Consider the following 16,853-nt stretch of genomic DNA (forward strand, 5'->3'; position numbering starts at 1 on the left):
AATCTACTTAAAATTATTCCCACTGTAATAATGTACAGTAGAATATTCCCGCTATAATAATAGTCTGATTGGACTGAATTAAACACGTGATGAAAAATCTTACTACACGATTTTAAGTTAAAATCATTAAAAAATAACCGCTATAATTTTCATTCTTGTTAGTCTGGGCTGATTATCGGAGAATAGGCCATTTTTGGGAAAAGTTATTTACCAGCAATTTTATTGCTGGAATCGAATTATAAGATTCTATATATTAATAATATAGGTATGCAAAGTCCTCAGATAGTGTGCTACTTTTTTTATAAACAAGATGGCGCACGAAAATCGTGTTTTTTCAACTATTGCTCTATAACTCCGAAGATTTTAACTTTACAACAAAAACACCCAAATACAAATTCACCGTGATTAAATTCTGCATAGAGACTTGTTTTTCCCGATCTGCTCCGACGAAAATTTTCTTTGGAAAATGCGGGTTTTCTTAACAAAATTTTTAATTTTCAAATAAAGTTTTAGATAAGTAATTATCTACCAATAATTAAATAATTTGGTGACTTAAAAGCCTTCTTGGTTTAGATTATAGTTCCAGAAGCTGGTGAAAATTGAACGAATATTTTAGCAACAATTCAATTGTTAATTAATAATTTACGGTCGCAATAATAACCAAAATAATTATGATACACTGATCAAACTTTGAAATCTTATAAAGATGAGATGCCTATTTAACATTTTCTCGACAAAATATAAATTTTCAATTTTTTTGCATAAACTTTAAATGTTTTTAAAAAAATAGTTATAAACAAATTAACGTTTTTCAGAAAGTTTTTATTATATTATAATTTTAAAAAATAGCTAAAATGCGCATTTCAAATATCTTGAAAATGAATGCTTTAAAACTTTTTTGCAACCATTTGCAAAAAGTTATGAAACAGCAAAGTAAACATACGATTATTACGGTGTTTATCATTTTTTTTTAATTCTTTCAAAGCGTAGAAGCGAGTTACATATGAGAAAATTACAAAAAAAAAGTATTTTTAATCTCTGATTAAAATATAACAATTGCACTAGTTTTTGACATTCTTTGTGAATAATTAGATTGTACCATAGACTCACTTTTAAGCTTTGAAACAATTAAAACAAATTATAAACAACGGAGATATCGTATATTTACTTTGCTGTTTCATAACTTTTTTGCAAATGGTTGGAAAAAATTTTTAAAGCATTCATTTTCAAGACCTATGAAATACGCATTTTAAGTATTTTTTAAAATTAGAATATAATAAACAATTTCTGAGAAATGTTAATTTGTTTATAACAATTTTTTTTATTAACATTAACATAACATTTAAAGATTATGCAAAAAAATGAAAAATTTATATTTTGTCGACAAAATATTAAATAGACATCACACCTTTATAATCTTTCTAAGTTTGACCAATGTGTCATGATTATTTTGGTTATTGCGACTGTAAATTGTTAACTAACAATTGAATTGTTGCTAAAATATTCGTTTCATTTTCAACGGCTTCTGAATTTATAATCTATACCAAGAAAGCTTTTATTTCACTAAGCTATATAATTATTAATAAATAATTACTGGCCCAAAAAAATTATTTGAAAATTCGAGATTTTGTTGGGAAAACCCACATTTTTTCGAGGAAAATTTTCGTCGGAGCAAATCGGGAAAAACATCCCTCTATGTAGAATTAAATTGAGGTGAATTTTTATTTGAGTGTTTTTGGTGTAAAGTTAAAATCTTCGGAGTTTTAGAGCAATAATTGAAAAAAATACGATTTGTCGGCGCCATTTTGTTTATAAAAAAAGTAGCACACTATCTGCGGACTTTGCATACCTATATTATTAATATGGAGGATCTTATAATTCGATTCCAGCAATAAAATTGCTGGTAAATAACTTTTCCATGAATTTTGCTAATTAGCCCAGAGTATGTAGGCAGTGCCGGATTTAGTTCATGGACCGCCGGAGGACAAGTCATACTATACCGCCACTCTCCAGTAGGTATAGATGCGTCTTAGGTTAACAATTCATTAAAACTATTTTAATATTATTAGGTAATTTATTACAAATATACAAAAAAGCCACAAAGACACAAACTCACAACTTATAAAGTGAATTAACATAATTATTTACAAACAAATGGGGCTGCACATGATACATATTTTACCAAACTATTCCTAGATTTTATTCGGGCTTGGAGACCGCTATAAACGCCAGACATGTTAGTCGCATTGTCATACGATTGTCCTCTGTAGTCATTGATATTTATATTCACGTTGGACAAAATTTTTACAATGCTGGCTTCCTTATCTTCGGCTTTGTGACCAGTGTTGTCTAAAAACTGTATGAACCTCTCGACAGGTATCCAGTGGCGTGCTGGCCATATAAATGAATCGGTGCAATCACCGAGAGGCCGCGGCCTCTTGAGGCCGGTCAAATAGGTTTTCACAAAAATTCTTAGATGTAACAAAAAATATTTTTTTAATTTCTAATCGGATGTTAATTTTGCTAATAAAATAATAAAACATTAAAAAAAAATCAATTTTTTTTTAATTGTGAAATACAATTTAAGTAAATGAGTAAGACTCTATAGTCTATATAATAAATATGTACATAAATATATTGCTGCAGATAATATTATTTATTTTCATACATACAAGTATATTATATGGAATAATAAAAATGTGTACCATTTTTATTCGGCTGCAATACGAAGGAAAAACAATCTTACTTTTTAATTAGAATAAGGAGTGCAGCCAGTCCCTTTAACTGCAGTTTTCTGCTCTTATTGGAGCGTCATCAGAAGAAACGTAGGCACTGTTCTCCTTAATCCAATCAAATTGCATCGAAAGGTTTTCCCAAATATTGCAGCCAAAGTGATGGTAATGGGTGGCTAGCGCCATCTGGCCGTAAAAATACGAAGCAAGTTTTCAATCCTAATAGCAAATAATTAATATTGAAAAATATCAAAATTATTTGCTATTAGGATTGAAAACTTGCTTCGTATTTTTACGGCCAGATGGCGCTAGCCACCCATTACCATCACTTTGGCTGCAATATTTGGGAAAACCTTTCGATGCAATTTGATTGGATTAAGGAGAACAGTGCCTACGTTCCTTCTGATGACGCTCCAATAAGAGCAGAAAACTGCAGTTAAAGGGACTGGCTGCACTCCTTATTCTAATTAAAAAATAAGATTGTTTTTCCTTCGTATTGCAGCCGAATAAAAATGGTACACATTTTTATTATTTTATTTTCGTATTACTCACTAGAGTAACTATGGTGCATCTTTCAGTTCCTAGCCGGCTGCAGACGGGGGATTTGAATTGCAAGGTTTAGAATTCCTTCCCTATCGTCTTTACTGCAGCATCCATATGACTTGCAAATTGTAGAAGTCTTGGAGGCGTATACATGGGGATGTACCAGTAAGTTTTCAATTTAAAAATCTTTTAGTGATTTTTGATATTTTTCAATATTAATTATTTGCTATTAGGATTGAAAACTTGCTTCGTATATATATATATATATATATATATATATATATATATATATATATATATATATATATATATATTATATGGTTTTCCAATTTCCTTTAAACATGTATGTACTCTGCAGAATTAAAAATGGAAAAACGTCTTGCTCATTTTTGACCGAATTATTGAAAGTATCTAAAAACGATTTGATCAAGACAAATCAAATCGTTTTATGATGATATAAGCACTCTACATCCTAGAAATTTTGATACAATACAAAATGGTATACCTTTGATGGCATTTAAATCATTTACTGAAAAATTAAGAAAGTTTTATCCTACCATATCTGCGACTGCAATTAGAGAAGAACTCATGGATTTTGCTGATAAATGGATTGTATTAAAAATAGGATTTTGCAAAATTATACAAGATGGAGTTAATGATAAATATGTTCAGCCGACAGAAAATATGAAGGATGATATTATTAATCAAAAGTGATAATGAACACGAAATAACAAATGACAATGTTGATATCGTGAAAACCTCACCTCCGTGTAGTACTAAAAAGTGTAAAGATTGTATAGCTTGTTGTTAGGCTGTTTTGCATAAATACAACTTATATCAGTGTGCTTATCCAAATTTAAATAGTACCTATAGTATAAAGCATTTATTAACTCTTTCAGTGACACAAGTATTTTGCGAAAAAAGCTTTTCAACATTGAAATACATAAAAAAATCGGTTAAGTAGTACTTTAACACAAGATCACTTTTATGCTAATGGCTATAGAAAAAGAAGCTTTGTATAAGCTTAAAAATGATGAAATAATCGACGAATTTGCTCAAAAATCTATTTTAATGCGGAAATTATTGATCGAGAGTTAAGTAATTATTTTATAAAATACTTGCAAAAGAATATTTAGATTATTGCGTTGTATTAACATTTTAAATATTGTTAAGTTAAGGTATTTGCACTGTACTTTATACTGTACTTGTACACTGTACTTGTATTTATACACTGTACTTGTATTTGTACTCTCTTGTATAATTGATTTACTAAAATGCAACTTGATTGCATCATAATTGAAAAATTCTCAATGTTATTTTACTTGTACCTTAATTACATCAAATTCATATTATATTTATTTAGGAAATTATGGTTTTTGCCTTACTGCATACAATATTGTCATGCATGTCAATTATTATTTGTAAGATTTACTTTTCTTAAATGAAAAAATATAGCAAATTAAGAAAAAAATCATTGAATACAAAGTTTTATGTTTGATTCAACAATAATTTATATCTTTGTTTTTTTTTGTTTTTTTAAATACCGAATAAAACATCCTGATAATAGAAGGTAAAATGAGGATGGGAGGCCGCTTTTCTATAAAATCACCGGACCGCTTGAAAAGTTCCAGCACGCCACTGCAGGTGTCCGAGCAATACCTAATACTGAATGTCAGTTGATCTGCAAGTGTTATATTATCAGGCGTAGAGTCAACACTGATTGAATAATATTTGTCACAATGAATTTGTTTTACAATTTCTTATGTGGTCCGAAAGCACTTGCAAAAATTCAAATCAAATCGTTTTTGATGAATAAGATACTGAACCACAGCCTTTTGAAGCATATTTTTCAATATGTTCTTTTAAAAGAGGATCATATTCCGCCAACAACCCTAGTAATCCAAGGTCGTTGCCATTGCTAGTAGAACCAAATTTTTCGTCGGTTCCTCTAAAAGGTAGTCCCTACTACCTAAGAATTTTATGACACTAACGACTCTTTGTAATATGTTTCGCCAATATGTGGTCTCATGCTCAATCTGTTGCCGCAGAGAATCATCAATATTTCTAATACTTAATGAATTTCTTGAAATAAAATTTTTAAGATGTTCTAAATGAACGACTGACCTTTCATGACTGTCACATTTTTCTTTAGCCTTTTTCCAGTCGTCAAATCCAGTAAAAAAAGGAAAAAGTGCAATTTTCGCTTGAAAAGAGTCGAAAATATAAGCAAAATAAAGAGCCTGTGCTTTTGGAATACACTAACCAGTCACGCCGAATTTCTTCACCATTCTTTAAAACTTTATAGAATAGTGATTTAGTGCAGTACCTGTTTTGTTTTCCTATTTCCTATTTTTCTTTCTGAAGATTATTGACTAGCCAGTTGGTTGCTTAAACCAGTGCCAATAAAACTCCACACACTTTTTAAAGATTCAAAGTCTAGAGAATTAAGATCCTGTGTTTTGATTTCTTTCAACACTTCATCTAAACAATTTCTTGGCCAGTATTTTGGATCTTATAAATCAACTCGATTAACACCACTACCCAGATAACAATATATACTTGTTTCAAACTTGCAACAAGTTTGATACATCAAACATGAAAGCTTGCTGCAGGTTTGCCATGGCAACTTTGCAAACTTGAAGCAAGATTAAATCAAACTTGCTAGTTGGTGTGTGACAAACTTGCATGAAGTTTGTTTTTTCAAACTTGATACAAACTTGATATAACAAACTTTCTGAAGGTTTGTTTTTGTTTTGTTGCATAAAGTTTGTTTTTTCAAACTTGATACAAACTTGCTTAAGGTTTATTTTGAGATACTAGCCACGATTTGAATAAAACAATGTGAATAAAAAATACAATACCATTTTATATAACTATTTATTAATCACTTGACTAAAATACAATCTATTGTATAAAATTATTCATTGGAACTTACATTAAACACCCTAGCTTAAGATTCCGATGCTTGGTTTTGTCTATCAGCTATGAAACAAATAAAAATTGTTAAAAACTCTTGTTGTGTGAACAGAATTAATATATGTTATTAAAAGAGGTAAAAAGATGTTAAAGTAACAATTTTACAATAAAACCTAAAATTTATTTATTATATCTATTTTATAATATATAATTTATTTTAAATAGTATGTGAGTACAGTTAGAAGCTACAAAAAACATAAAAAGGCTTACCTCTACCTCAATGCCACCAGAGTTGACCACAGCAAAATGAGTATAGGTACTAATCTGTCATGCAGTTTGGTCTATTACCAATGAAGAAAATAAGCTTCAGCTTAGTAATAATAATTAAGGTAATAGTCTCGGAGAATTGTACGGAAAATTTAAGTTGTAAAGAACTTGAAGAAAAATATCAACATAACCACAACAACAAACTATCACCGCTTACGCGTAGCATCAAGTAAGCTTTTTACCTCAACTTACCTTAAAAATTCTCACTTTTATGAAAAAATTCGCTCCTATTTACAAAGTCTGCGAAAATATGTTGAATTATTTTTGAATTTTTTTAAATATTGTGCAATTTGGACTGGAGCAAAAATTCCCTTTTGAGATAACTTTTTCAATTGTATGTTGAAAATTCTCGCTAACACAGAAATTTCCCTCCGGGTGGCAACACTTTCGTTGTCGTGCGGGAATCGAAGCGGGCTGTGCAAAGCTAAGCTTGAAGCAAAGTTGATACAAACTTGAATAATCATCTTTGTCATAACAATATTGCAGCAAACTTGTCACAAACTTGCCTCGTCATATTTGACGCAGCAATTAAAAATCAAAGAAGAATCAAACTTGCCACAAGTTTACATGCTATCTGGGTATCGACTAGAATTTGACGTTCAGGAGAACTCTTTTCAGAAGGTAACTCGATATCACAAAGTGGGTCTGAATTTGCTGTGGATGAATCATCTCGACATGATGAAGATCCTGCTGCAAATTTTATTTTAATAAAAAAGTAACTAAAACAGTCAAAGAAACCTACCTTCTAAAACACCTGAAACTGTTGCAATCGGATAGTCTTGAAGAGAAGTGCTCGTTGGTATACTATCTTGCTTAGATTTGGTAAAAAAAAAGCTGAATCTTGGCTTTTTTAATACTGCGTTTAATTTTTTTTGTTTTTCTAACTTTTGTCGTTTCCAAAATGCACCTCCTTCCTTTCCGCTCATTTTTTAGAAACGTCACGCAAACACTTCACTAATAAATAAGTAAAATTTGAGACTAGTCTCGAAAACTGCGCTAACACGACTGACGACATAGCCTGTTGAAGCCGGACCCGGACACGCTGCCGCCAGGCGCAGTGGCGCTGGCCGATTTCCCAGAAACATGAAACGTGTTTTTGTGCGACCTGCTACCGCAGGCACGGATCTTATCGGTGACGAGACGAAGTTTTATTACCATGCTATTTCAGAAAATCAACCCCATAAATTTGAAATATCCACATATAGAATTAAAACGTGATGGGAGCGACGTACCGCCTCTCAAAATTTACCGCCGGGGGCTAATAGCCCCATAGCCCCCCCTTAATCCGGCACTGCTTGTAGGTTTCTATTGGTCAGAATCTCTGTGAATGAAATAATCGCGCTAATTTTATTAAAACATAAAAACAATAAGATAAATTTGAAATAAATATTAGTAAATTATATCTAAATAATAGTTTATTGCCTGTAATATAATATATTATAAAGCCATAAAGTATTCTGCTTTTCCGCACTAGAAAAGCAGAATACTTTATGGCTTTATAATACATTATATTACAGGCAATAAACTATTATTTAGATATTATTTACTAATATTTATTTCAAATTTATCTCCCAAAGTGCAACTTTGGAAAAGAAAATGCATGCGGGAAAGTGGCTCTTTTAGCACGGCTGTAGAAAAACAATATATTACTGCGTTAGAGATTTCGGGAATTGTGCCAACTTTGTTATGTATTTTTAAAACAATTATTTTTATCAATTAAAAATTTAATGTAACTATGAGAACTCAGTTCGTGTTGACACAAGATTTAAGATACTTTATTTGTGCATTATTATTTTAAATAATTTATAGATAAGCAAAATAAACTACCATCGTCTTACACAACTTATCTACAATGAATTGGTATTGTAAAAATTTAAATTTATTCATAAGTTGTATTTGGTGGGATAGAATAGGTTCGCTGAAGTTCATCATATGTTAGAAACGAAAACTGGGGATGGATTATACACTGGAAAAAGTAAAAAACGATAAAGATAATGAAGGAAAAACGGATCAGTTAAAACGTAAGATATTTTAGATATATTTCTTTTTTTTTTATTTTTGGGTAATAGTTTTTGCAGTTATGGAAGTAGGCAATAATTCTTTCTTTTTCCTAGTTACAAGTTTTTTCCAGTCCTTACTGTGTTTTACCATTTCTTTTGCTCCATAACATGTTTTTCTCTTATGCCCCAATATCCTTTCAACCGCATTATCCCAATTGTCTTTAAGTCTTCCCCTTCTTCTCTTTCTTGTTGATTTTACTTCCCATATTAGCGTAACAAGTATTTTGTTACTTATTGTGCGCAAGTAGAGATTGTAATTGCTGGATCCAGCATCCAGCAATCCAGATGGTTTCAGCGCTTTTTTACATACTTTTTAGAATTAGAAATATGCTTTATTGTCATAAAAAATTTAACAATTTTATAGACAAAGCTTACAAGAAACATAAATAAGAACAATAACAAACACAATTTACTAAAATTATATAAATCGTCAATATAAATAAAACATAATAAAGTGAAATAAAAATCGGTAGCAATCTAAATTAAAAAAAAAAAATCAAATTGCCTAATCTACCTTAAGAAATTTAATAAGTTAATAAGTTAAGCTGCTGCATATGACACTCAAATACATATATATATATACAAATAGTATCTTAATTGACTTATTAGGAAATACGAATTTCTCTATTTTTGGGTATAGAAGTCAAACTGGGGCCTTAAAGTACACTATTATCCAATATTCAAGCTTTCGGAAATGTTTATTTCCTTTCTCAAGAATTTCTACAATGCAATAAGATAAAATTTAGAACATATGTATGAAAGAATAAAAAATATTAATGAGTAACTTACCAGAATTTAGATTATAAAAGAATGTTGATTACAATACATAATTAAAAATACTATTACTAAAACGGCTGTTTAACATTTCAAAAAACATAGAAACAATAAAAATTCTTCAGAAAACATTTTAGAAATTTTTTAATCTTTTCTAAAATGTTTTCTGAAGAATTTTTATTGTTTCTATGTTTTTTGAAATGTTAAACAGCCGTTTTAGTAATAGTATTTTTAATTATGTATTGTAATCAACATTCTTTTATAATCTAAATTCTGGTAAGTTACTCATTAATATTTTTTATTCTTTCATACATATGTTCTAAATTTTATCTTATTGCATTGTAGAAATTCTTGAGAAAGGAAATAAACATTTCCGAAAGCTTGAATATTGGATAATAGTGTACTTTAAGGCCCCAGTTTGACTTCTATACCCAAAAATAGAGAAATTCGTATATATATATATATATATATATATATATATATATATATATATATATATATATATATATATATATATTAAGATTCTACTTATACATAAGAGTACTGTAATTTCTTAGTTATTGGTTAAGAAACTCTGCTATTGAATAATATGGGCTTTCAGATAAATAGGCTTTCGTCATTTTACGGAACTTGGGGAAAGATGTTGCAGATTTAAATTGTAGATGGAGATGGTTGTATAGTTTTTTTGTTGAATATAATATAGATTTCTTTACTAACTCACTGGACAGGATCGGTAAATAGATGTCAAAGATAGAATTTCTGCTGGAATAGTCACGTCTAGGTCTTGCTGGAAAGACATGTAGATGTTTACGAATTAAGCAAACAATTTCTAAAATATATAAAGAAGGTAGTGTTAGAATCTATGTGTTGTTCTGCTAAATCTCTTCTGAGGCCAAACGGACATCTTATTGCTCTTTTTTGTAATTTAAAAATAACATCGGATCGGAAAAAGGAAGACCATATCGAAGATGGGACTCGAACAAAGAAAAATATGTTATTTTGGAAGAGGCTAAATTCATTTCCTTCGAAACAGATCTTATTGCAAAGCAAGTTGAGGATAGTTTCTTGCTTAACACATCGATATGAAGGGACCATTAATTTAAGGTTGCTATCTAAAAAAATACCAAGAAACTTTACAGAATAAACGATACTGATCTGGCTGTTATGAAGAGGTAAGGGTTGAAGAGTTCCTCCTTTATAGGATAATGCTACTGTTTTATCTACGTTAAAAGAGAGTAAATTAGAATTGGACCAGGATTTTATTGTGAGTAGATCAGAAGTTATAGTAGCATGAAGAGTTGCGATATTTGAGTTGCTCCAAGTAATACTGGTATCGTCAGCAAAAAGAAAAACTTTTCCATCGATTTTTAAACTAGTGATGTCATTAATAAAGATCAGGAAAAGTAGAGGACCCAATACTGAACCTTTTGGTAGGTACCCCACATACAACATTTTTGAGACTAGAGTCTGTATCATTTGCTCTAACCAGTTGTTTTCTATTATCCAAGTAAGATTGAAACCAGTTCAAAGAAATACCTCAAATTCCATAGAAATCTAGTTTTTTTATCAAAATGTCGTGATTTACACAATCAAAAGCTTTGGCATAATCGCAAAAAACAGTGGCAGTATGCAGATTATTGTTTAATGCTTGATAAACCTCATGTAGTACAGAAAACATGGCATCGGTGGTACATTTATTGTTTAAAAAGCCAAACTGATTTTGTGATAAAATCTTGTTATCAATGAGAAAGGATATAAGTCGGGCTTTTATGAGTCTCTGAATAATTTTGGAGAGTACCGGTAGTAATGCAATACGTCTATAATTGCAGGCATTAGATTTTTCACCACCCTTATGAAGAGGAATAACGATGGCCGTCTTTAGGCACTCTGGAAATTTACCTTCCTCAAAAAAATCATTAATTAGAGAGATGAGGACTCCCAACACATTGTCTGGGAGATTTGAGAAAATTTTTATGGATAGTCCATCGGTACTACAGGAAGATTTGCTTTTGATACTATTGATTGTTTGGATCAGTTCATATTTATCAACCGGTCTTATAAAGAATGAATTCGAAACCTTTCTTGAATTAGGGAGATAGGAAATGGGATCTTGTTGTGACACAATAGTAGATGTAATATTTTTACTCGCATTAACAAAGTATTCATTTAGATTTTCTGGGTCTAGAAGGGAAAATGTTTGGGCTGTGTGAGTTACAGCAGAGCGGATCCGCAAACGTGTTAAATTCGAAATAAGTTACTTAATGTCTTCATTAGCCTCTTTATTCAAAGCTGTGAGTCGGCAACTTGCCATTCTATCGCGCTAGCAGTAGCTCAGTATGCTGGAAAATTTGCATCGATAAAGGGTTGATAGACATTGATTCTGCGATAATATTCTATACTGGCGAGTGGTCAATAATCAGTGAGTGGATCGCCACTCTTTAACCGGTGAAACTGGCTGTAGAAGCTCTTTGCAGAAGAGAGACCACTTTGATAACGGCCGACACAAACATGAAGTCTTAGACTAACTAAATAGCCAGGATTCTAGCCTTAATGCCGATCCATCGGAAGCATTACACATCAGAATCGCGGAACGGTGCCTCTCTGAAATTACAAGTACATTAATGTAATTACAAAATCCAAAAAAGTATAACGAAGGACTAAACAACAATAAATATAATAAAACAAATACTTATAGTAAAGAATAAAAACAAATATGAAGTGTCAATACCGCAACTGTCAAATAAATGTTACAAATTTATGCCAAAATATCTCCTCCGTTCGATTACAGTTACAGTGCGTTCCGAACAAATGTGCTTCATAAAAACGCTTTATAATCCATTTATACAAATTAAATGAAACACATTATTGTTTATTTCTTTAAGTTAACATTAATAGAAATTTTGAAATATTATTTCTACGTGTATATAATAAAATATGTCTAGTGGCTGTAATTCCAGTGTACTCGGCAAAATGATTATAAAAAAGAACACACCTACCGCCTAAATATTTCGTGTTGGTATCATGTGCCTTCACGGGCTATAACGCGGATGAAGTGCAACGCTAAGTATATTAGACGGAGTATAGAGATGTTCAAAATTATGGAATAAATTAATTTTTTCGAGAATAGGCCAGTTTGGAGAAAAATCCCGAATCAGGTCGATTTTTATTTTGAGATTTTAGATTCTTTGGCATATATATCATACCAGTGACGTCATCCATCTAGGCGTGATGACGTAATCGATGATTTTTTTAAATGAGAGTAGGCTTCGTGTGCAAGCTCATTTGAAAGGTTATTCAATTCTTTATTCAGTAATATAAACATTAACCTAATTATTTATACAGGCTGTTAAAAATAATTTGTTTTGAATTAAATTAATTGACACAAAAAGAAGAATGTATGTACGTACTTTATTTAATTCAAAATATATTTTACTGCTGTCAGACAACAGAAAAAAATGTTTATTTCATAAATAAACACTGCTTTTCGCTTAAATTCAATGTTCGAGCTGCCAGCCACCTGCCTTTTGGCAGTTTAAACATTTAATTGAAGCGAAATCCGTTTTTTGTGCGAAATATACATTTTTTTATGTTTTCTGACAACAGTAAAATGTATTTTGAATCAAATAAACTAAAAACATTCTTCTTTTGATGTCAATTGTTTTAATTTAAAGAATATTATTTTGGATGCCCTTTATAAACATTTATTTTAATGTTTATATTACTGACTAGAGAATTGAAATAACCTTTCCAATGATGTAGCAAACGACCCCTATTCTTATTTAAAAAAAATCATTGATTACGTCATTACGCCCATATGGATGAAGTCACTAGTATGATACATATTATACATGTGCCAAAAAATCATAATTTAAAAATAAAAATCGACCTGTCTCGGGATTTTCCTTCAAAGTTGCCTATTTTCGAAAAAAATAATTTTTTCCATAATTTTGAACCAGTCTGCATAGAGGAAAATTTAAAATATATAACGTCATCACTTTTTCAAAATCATAAATCGTAATAATTACTTACTAAATTAATTACTTAATAATGCAACATCACTTTATTAAAGCTACCACAAATATTTACATTATTACAATACCTATTTAATAAGTATGTGATAAGATTGTTTGTAGCTTTTAATATTAAATACTGAATTAAAAAATTACTACCTGTATTGTATTGCAAAAAACTGTTGTTTATTTAACATAAAAAATGTTTATAAACCAGTTAATAATCAAGAATTAACTGCTTATTTTTAATTACATAAAAATTCTTAGATCATCCATAAATTTAGCACTTAATGATTAAACAAGGCGAGAAGATTTAAAACATGCATATTTTTGGGTTTAATTTGCAATAACTTTTTTGTTCATAAACATTTTTTAGTTTAGAAACTTTCATTTTAAAGACTCACTGTTACTAATAAAACAAGTAGGTATAAGCCAAGCCGCACACCAAAGAAACATGAAACGAAAAACATGAAATATGAAACGAAAAACATGTTTCATGAAACTAAAACACTGCTAAACAAATCTCAAAGTCCGCCTGCCAATGAAACGAGTGTGATTCATGCTCATGACACATTTTTATTTTTGGAGAGTTTCATAAATGGCCGGATGTATATTTGTTTAGCAGTGGTTTATTTCCATGAAACGTAATTTACGTTTCATGTTTCTTTGATGTGCGGTCGGGCTAAAAGTTATACTAGGAATAAATCAGGTATAGGCAAAACAGGCAAAATCACTACCAATAAACCTGCAATCACTTAGATACCTATAGGTTATACTTGATATAAAAATTGAGTCCAAGCTTGATACAAGAATTTAATCCGACCCACACCCTTGTTTAAGTCTGGTATAACCAACGAGGTAACCTATTTTTCGACTGTCAAAGTCATCATAGACAAAAATATATTAAACGTTGGAACTTTGAAAAATCTCGTTGGAACTTTACCGCGCTGAGCAGATGGGACGTGAATTGTAAATTGTAGAATTCCCTCATCTTCCTTAGTCTCAGCATCCGTATGGCTTGCATATTGTAGAAGCCTCGGAGGTGTAACCAGAGAAGGTTCCCATTGTTTTCATTCTGGTGGGGTGTAGAATAAATAGCATTATGTTGTTTTATATGCCATTAGAGTGAAAACTTAGTCTTGTTGTAGCAGTTGCCGCTAGGGCATCTATGCCATTTCGTTCGTTGCAATCCGGGACTGCACGCTGGAGTTTGTTTTGGTTGGATCAGGGAGAGCAGCATATGTGCCTCCTGATGAGAGACTAATAAGTTTCGAAACCGGTAGAGGTGCTTGCTGCACTCTCTGATTGGACTAGAATATGGTTCGGTTGTATTTTCGTTTTGCAACGAAATTGAAAATGGTTATTCATTTTTGATTTACATTTACTCTGATTAGAGTACGAAGGGAATCATTCTCGTTGGAACTTTACCGCGCTGAGCAGATAAGACGTGAATTAAAAATTGTAGAATTCCTTCATCTTCCTTAGTCTCAGCATCCGTATGGCTTGCATATTGTAGAAGCCTCGGAGGTGTAACCAGAGAAGGTTCCCATTGTTTTCATTCTGGTGGAGTGTAGAATAGCATTATGTTGTTTTATATGCCATTAGAGTGAAAAGTTAGTCTTAAAAATATATTATTTTTTGATTTGTCTTAAGAGTAGGTATACAGGGTGTCCCCGAAAATAGTGCGTTCCTTAGAGGTATAGATATAAGGCACAATGTAGAGCAAAAAACTCTTATAACATTTTTTTCTAAATTCAGCCGTTTGACCAAAAAACGAAAATACATTTTGATATGCAAATTGAAGTCTGGCAACACCGTGCAACACAAAAGGTTAAAATTGACACATTTAAAAATACTAGGTTTGTAGGTCATTTGTATCTGGTAGTAGGTAGTAAAGCAAAAATGTAAATATCAACCAAATGGCTAGTGTTTACATTTTTTCATCCCGTCCTGGTCCCCTCATATCAAATAAACCAAGAATGCCATCAAAGCAAGAAAGAAACCATTGCTTGATGTTATTGACATTTGATATTTGGGGTAGTTTAGTTTTATTCCAAAAGAACAGGTATTTCTTAACAAGGAGGAATTTGTAAAGGATACAGAAAGGGTAAAGGGTACAATATTTTATGAATTACCCAGAACACTAAATAATTGAGAGGCCTATAAATGTTTTGCAAAATGTTTTGCCGACACTTCTTGAAGACGTGCAAACAAGGCGTAAAATGTGGTAATAATTATTAAACGTTGTCTGTTGTATTTAATTTCCACTGTTAACTATGTAATTTAGTTAAAATCCTTGCATTCAATACCTTTAAAGCTTAAGAAATACAATAAATACATAATACTAGTTTAGTTAAAAGATAAAGTGTTTCTTATTGTAAATAATTGACATTTTATCAATTCGTTTAAAATTATTCCATATTTCAATAGATTTCAGAAAAACATTAGATACAAATCATTTTTCCCAAGACCATTAATTACATTTTAGGAATTAAACCATAGTTATGTACTTATAGTCCTGTCGCCAGGGGGGGTACAACGGCCTCCTTAATTCAGATGGACTTATCCAAGTTTTTTTATATATATTTTGACCCGTAGAACACGAATTTTTTGGGTAACAGTTGATCCGGATGTCGATAAGATTGTTATAAACAAAGAACTTGAGGAATTACATAACAGAGATTTCTCGCAAAACAAAACATTGTTTTGTATTTTTTGGGTCATTCTAAACAAAAAATGTTTCTATAAGTTTTTTCGTAGGATGCATAGTTTTCGAGATAACCGCGGTTAAAATTTCAAAAAATCGAAAAATTGCAATTTTTGAACCCGAATAACTTTTGATTTAAAAATAAAATAGGAATTCTGCTTACCGTATTTGAAAGTTCAAGTCAAATTATATCGGTTTTGATTATTTGCATTGCTAAAAATTTATTTTTTTATTATTAAACAAAGCTATAAACACAGTGTTTCTCGTACCTAATACATGCGTTTTAATACATCCTACGTAGATATTGCCTCGCTTGCACTTGTACCTACTCTACCTACTTGTTCGATTCTAAATGAGAAATCATTGAAAACATCACTCACGCACTAGGTGTTTATTACTGTTTATAGCTTTGTTTAAGAATAAAAAAATTTATTTTTAGTAATGCAAATAATCAAAACCGACATAATTTGACTCGAACTTTCAAATGCGGTAAGCAGAATTGCTATTTTATTTTTTAATCAGTTATTCGGGTTCAAAAATTGCAATTTTTTGATTTTTTGAAAGTTCAACCGCGTTTATCTCGAAAACTATGCATCCTACGAAAAAACTTGTAGGATGAACATTTTTTGGTTAGATTGACCCAAAAAATACAAAAAAATGTTTTGTTTTGCGAGAAATCGCTGTTATGTAATTCCTCAAGTTCTTTGTCTATAACAATCTTATCGACATCCGGATCAACTGTTACCCAAAAAATTCGTATTCTACGAGTCAAAATACATGAAAA

The 16,853-nt window shown here is 30.8% G+C and overlaps 1 protein-coding gene across 1 annotated transcript in view; it reads left to right on the forward strand.

Moving 5' to 3' along the window:
• Positions 1–8,273: 8,273 nt before the first annotated feature.
• Positions 8,274–16,853, forward strand: part of LOC126889290 (uncharacterized) — a 67,821-nt gene continuing 59,241 nt past the window's right edge. Inside the window, exon 1 of the mRNA XM_050657416.1 lies at positions 8,274–8,539. Coding sequence (XP_050513373.1) covers positions 8,473–8,539 — 67 coding nt within the window. The 5' untranslated portion in view covers positions 8,274–8,472. The remainder of the gene's footprint in view (positions 8,540–16,853) is intronic.

This window comes from Diabrotica virgifera, chromosome 8 (assembly GCF_917563875.1).
Source record: "Diabrotica virgifera virgifera chromosome 8, PGI_DIABVI_V3a".
Lineage (NCBI taxonomy): Eukaryota > Metazoa > Arthropoda > Insecta > Coleoptera > Chrysomelidae > Diabrotica > Diabrotica virgifera.